We start from the raw sequence: 5,111 nt of genomic DNA, 5'->3' as shown, positions 1-5,111 counted from the left end.
TTCTCCCCACATCACTTCAGAGCAATGCTAGCTGGCACTGATACCCAGCCCCTTCCTCCGCTTCCTCCGCTATATATATGTGTGTGTGTGTGTGTGTGTGTGTTTGAGTGTGTGTGTGAGCTAGTTTGAGTCATTTTGTTATGAAAATGCTGAAACTGCTCGCATTTTACTTTGAGAATATTCTTTAAGATTGTGCTAGTTTTAGAAAAAAAACAAAAACAGCATTATTTAATAAAATATTAAAAAGATACTGTAAAATTATTTTATTTTGGACTGTAAAACTTGCCCTAGTGTTCCTCCAGGACCTGTTTTCATCTCGTGGTTGAGATTTTATGTTGGACTGTCAAGCTGTTATTCCCCCATAGGTGCAGACTATGTAAAATCGATAAAAATACTGCAATATTAAAGGATTTTTTAATTATTTTTGAGATATTATTATTATAATTCCTAACACACTCACATTAGAGTAATCTAAAAATGAGTTGTTAGATTAATCGACTAATCTGAAAAAATTATCATTAGATTAATCAATAAAAAATAAAAATCGTTAGGTGCAGCCCTACTGGCTGGACACGTGTCGTAGGAGGCGTGCATCAGTCATTACCACCGTCACCTCACAGATATCACAGTCCTGAGTGATTACGAGAGTCTCCATCACCTTGCCGTAACGGAAAGGTTCTAAGCAACTGAAAGGGAAAGCCTGTGAGCGTAAAGAACCTTTACCTTTCAACTGGTCAAGAACCATTTAAAAGGTGTGTGAGTGTGCAGAACCTTCCAAACGTTCTCCAAGGAAGGACAAGTGGTCCATGGAGGTCCCCTAGACACTACTAGGCTTCTAACGGCTGATCTGTATTTACTGACCACAATCACACTCCATAAGCGACCCAACCTGAGAACGGGCCGGTACTGCAGCAACACTGACCACAGTGCGGACACCTGTCTGCAGTACAGGCCATTTCTTCACCTCTGTGCGAATCAACTCTCAGCGCAGTGCTGACCACGCCAGAAACTCCTTAATTAACAAGCCGCTGAGCTCGGCACTTCACCGCCAACACCCCAGCTTCGCCAGGAGCTGCTCCTTTAGGAGTCTTCACTGAGCACTTCATCAAGCCCCCAGCAGCAGAGCAAAAGCTGGAGTGTGGGAACTTCCGCCATACTTACACACAACAGCAAAGTCCTGATGATCTGAGAAGGCCGTCCCTTCGTCATTCAGCCTGCTGATCTTTGGCCAAACACCCCACCCACTCCACCCTCGCCTCAGCATGGCACGGGAGTACGCTGCTAATTATAAACGGTACACAGCTTTCCACACAGGAAACGAGTCAAATCCGAGGCCTAGTGCTACAGGGCCGGCTTATGTACAGCAATCAGCCATAACATTAATACCACCCAAGTCTAAAATTAACTAGGCCGCCCTTTTGTGCCCCCACAACAAATCTGACACCTTCTGACTTCAGCAGCAGATCCTGATCCAAGTCCTGTAAGTTGTGAGGTGGGCGGGGCCTCCATTAGCATCCATTCACCAGTCGTCCGTCCTTCCTTCCTTGGAGCGCTTTTAATAGGTACTGACCACTGCATACCGGGAACCTGCCTGATGTTCTGGAGGTGTTCTGGCTCAGATGTTATCTAGAACATCACAGTTCGGTTCTTGTCAAAGTGTCTCAGATTCTTACGCTTGTCCATTTACTCTTCTCCTGCTTCATCACCTTCATCATCATCTTCTTCAAGAGCTGACTGCTTCTTCACTCGCTGTCTAATATATCCTACCTAGGTTCTCCTAACATAGTTCCCCCTCATCCACATGCTGTAAACCTTAGCCAGCCGCTGGGGAACCTCGCTAACGTTTAGAAGAAGAACGTGAAACCTTTTATTTCTGCTCAGAAATGTTTAATAACCGCTCCAAGGAGTGGCACCTTCAACCGGTCCAGTGCTGGAGCTCTCAAAAGAGCAACAGACAGGCTAAATAAATAAATAAATAAATAAATAAACAAAACCCAGCAGAAAATAGCCTCTCGCCCGTAGGAGCCCACGCTAGCATGGCTCTATTTTGGCCGCTTCAGCTGCGTTGGCGTGGCCAGATGGCTGCTGCAGTCCTTCGGAAAGAGGCAGCTTCTTATAATTAGCCAGACTGCGTAACATGAGAGAGATACGCCGAGTGTCTGAAGGCGTCTAGACACCTTCTCTGAAGTACACCTCAAAACACTGCTGAGCCCGAACCTGGTTCCTAGTGGAGCAATGACCAACAGAACAGGATGCTCTGGAGCAGACATGAGCACATCACCCTAAGATCACCAAGCCCAATGCAGAGAACAATCCAGAGAACAATCCAGAGAACAATCCAGAACAATGCTTAAGGGGGGACTGTGAGGTTCTCTGGAGTGAGGTATCTCCTCACAGGAATGTTCCAAGACAGGTAGAGACAGCAAAAGAGCGGCAAACCTTGCACACTCCTAAAACAAACAAAAAAAAGGGTTCTCCTAAGGTTCTATGATAAAGGCATTCGTTCCATATAGAACCATGAAAAAGACCTCTTTGGATATTTGCCTGAATAATTGGCTCTCTACAAGTCAAAGAACCCTTTTGTTTGATCTTCTATCCAAAGCTAATGGTTCCATATAGAACCATGACATCTTACAGGACCGTTTAATGCTTCTTTAATGGTTCTTTTACTGGTTAAATCGCTCTTCTTAAGTAAAATATATTGTAGACGGTTCTTTAAGAACCCTTTAAATGGTTCTAAATAGCATCAACAGGATTCCACTATTAGAATCTGTTCATTCCCAGAGCACATCTCTAAAAATGGGTTCTCTGGAGGTTCTTTGCAAAGGCAGTGGTTCCATATAGTATCATGCCAACTTAAAAGAACCATTTGGATACTTCAATGGTTCCTATCCTGGTTAAATTGTTCTTTTTATACACGGAAAACATCCTTTAAATGGTTCTCTAAAGAACCTTCTTTTCCCAAATAGTTCTGAATAGCACCAAAAGGGTTCCACTTTTGTTACGAGTTACAGATCCTTTTTTTTTTGCTTCAGTCTAAACCTGTAGAGACCGCCACTACACAGGGTACATCTCTCTTAAAAAAAAAGGGGTTCTCCAGAGGTTCTCCAGTTTTCTTAGTACAAACACTGGTTCCAAATAGTACCATAACAACTTCTAGAACCATTTAGACGTTTCAAACGTTCTTTGCCTTGTAAACTGTTTTTTTTACGCAATAAAAAAAAAAAACATACTGTACATGGTTCTGTAAAGAACCCTATTTCCTCCAAATAGTTCTAAACAGCATTAAAAGGGTTCCACTTTTGTTACACGTCAAAGAACCCTTTGTGCTTAGTCTTCAGTCTAAATCCTTTCCAAAAAGTAGAGGAAAGTGCAGTTAAAAACAATGGGTTCTCCAGAGGTTCTCCAGGTTCTTTAGTACGAGCATTGGTTCCATATAGTACCATTACATCTTATAGATTAATTTGAATGCTTCCAAAGGTTCTTTGCCTTGTTAAATACCTATTGTATCTATTCCTTTAAAGAACCTTAAAAAGGTCCTATTAAACAGCACCAACACCATACAGAACCATGCCAACCTTAAAGAACCATTTGGATGCTTCAAAAGGTTCTCGTTGGCTCGTTAAATGGTTCTCCACCAGGAAATCCTGTTTCAGATGGTTCTTGACAGAACCTTTTTTAAACACAGAACCCCGACAGCCTTGAAGAACCACCGTGCAGTAAGTAACCGTCCCCCCAAAAAGTTACTGTTCAATAAAGACAATGGTCCCATACAGAGAGCACGAGAGCTTCAAAAGAACCATTTGGATGCTTTGGTGGTTCTTTGCCTGGTACCACTCTTGATTTGAGAAGAACCACTGAAGAGAAGCAGGTGTCCACAAACTTTTGTCCACTTCATGCGTTTAATGAAGTAAAATCAAGCTGGATGGTGGCAAGTCAGAGGTCAGGCAGCTTCACTCCACAGCTCGAGCCCGGAGCACAAAGCCCCAGCTGGAGGTGCAGAGGAGCCCTGCGCAACAAAACAGCAGCAGCACAAAGCGCACGGACGCTTTTACGCACGCGTTTAAACGTGAAACGCACCTCGTTTTTGGTGGAAACGTCAGAAAAACGTGATCGTACGTTAGCCTGCACGAGTTTTACTCAGGCTGGGTGCTGAGAACTGCTGTTGTTTTGCTCCGGGAAGCAGCAGCAGCTTGAAATATTGACCTTTAGGGAGAGAAAGAGGTGGAAAATGTGGCATTTTGGAAGAAAAAGGGGGTGGATGTGGAGGTACTGGTCGATATGCTGGACCTTAAACACGTCTGACCTGATATTGTAAGCGTGATTGCTGTGTAACCCTGGAAATAGCCCCCTTTTTCGAAATTATTGGAACTCTCCGTTCCACCTTAAATGGGGCAGCAGTTGCATTCAGGCGCCTCAGGCGCCTGAATGCAACTGCTGCCCCATTTAAGGTGGAACGGAGAGTTCCAACAAGCACTCAAGTTTAGCTTGTTTCTTTGTCCACTGTACCCAAAGAAACTTCCCTACAGATGCCCAAACGGCGAATATCCACCAGACTCACCGTAGTAGGAGGGAGGTATCGCTGTTTTCCTTGCCATCTGTCCTCCGTTCGTGTCGTTTTCCCCTCTAAACCGAGCCTTTAACGGTGAGCTTGCATATGAACAGCGGAGGAGCCTGGATTTCAGCTGTGCGTGCGTGCGTGTGTGTGTGTGTTCAGCGCGTCACTGTGTTTACAGCACGCGGGGGAGGGGAAAGGGGGCGGGGTTAGGTCACGTGCACCAGTATGAATTAGTGTGAGTGTGTGCACACACACACACACACACACAGAGGAATGAAGTCCTGCACAGCTTTCCCACCTAAACGTACTAAAAGAATATCTGCGTCCAAATACTTATGACCAGTGAAAAAAAACTGGCTGCTGTATGTTACACCACAAAGTAGAACAGCCAAGATCAGCCCCATCAAACTAAACTAGGTTTATTACCATCATATCTACAGTACACTCCTGGGGGTCTTCTTCTGGGTTCTTATTTACAGTAACAGTGTGTGAAACTACCTCCACCATGTTTGGAGGCTGTACTTTAGTCTGGCTAGCTCTCACTGTGAGTTGT

General features: G+C 44.4%; 1 protein-coding gene across 4 annotated transcripts in view; it reads right to left on the bottom strand.

The window, feature by feature from the left end:
• The window catches only part of LOC140557129 (choline transporter-like protein 5-B), a 47,991-nt gene extending 43,301 nt beyond the window's left edge, over window positions 1-4,690 (bottom strand). For all 4 annotated transcript variants that reach the window (XM_072681283.1, XM_072681285.1, XM_072681284.1 and 1 more), the window contains exon 1: window positions 4,562-4,690. In XM_072681283.1, coding sequence (XP_072537384.1) covers window positions 4,562-4,598 — 37 coding nt within the window. In that variant the 5' untranslated portion in view covers window positions 4,599-4,690. The remainder of the gene's footprint in view (window positions 1-4,561) is intronic.
• Window positions 4,691-5,111: the final 421 nt, after the last annotated feature.

The sequence above is a fragment of the Salminus brasiliensis genome, chromosome 6 (genome assembly GCF_030463535.1).
Source record: "Salminus brasiliensis chromosome 6, fSalBra1.hap2, whole genome shotgun sequence".
Lineage (NCBI taxonomy): Eukaryota > Metazoa > Chordata > Actinopteri > Characiformes > Bryconidae > Salminus > Salminus brasiliensis.
Note: the sequence above shows the minus strand (reverse complement) of the source record. Positions and strands in the feature narration are given on the sequence as shown.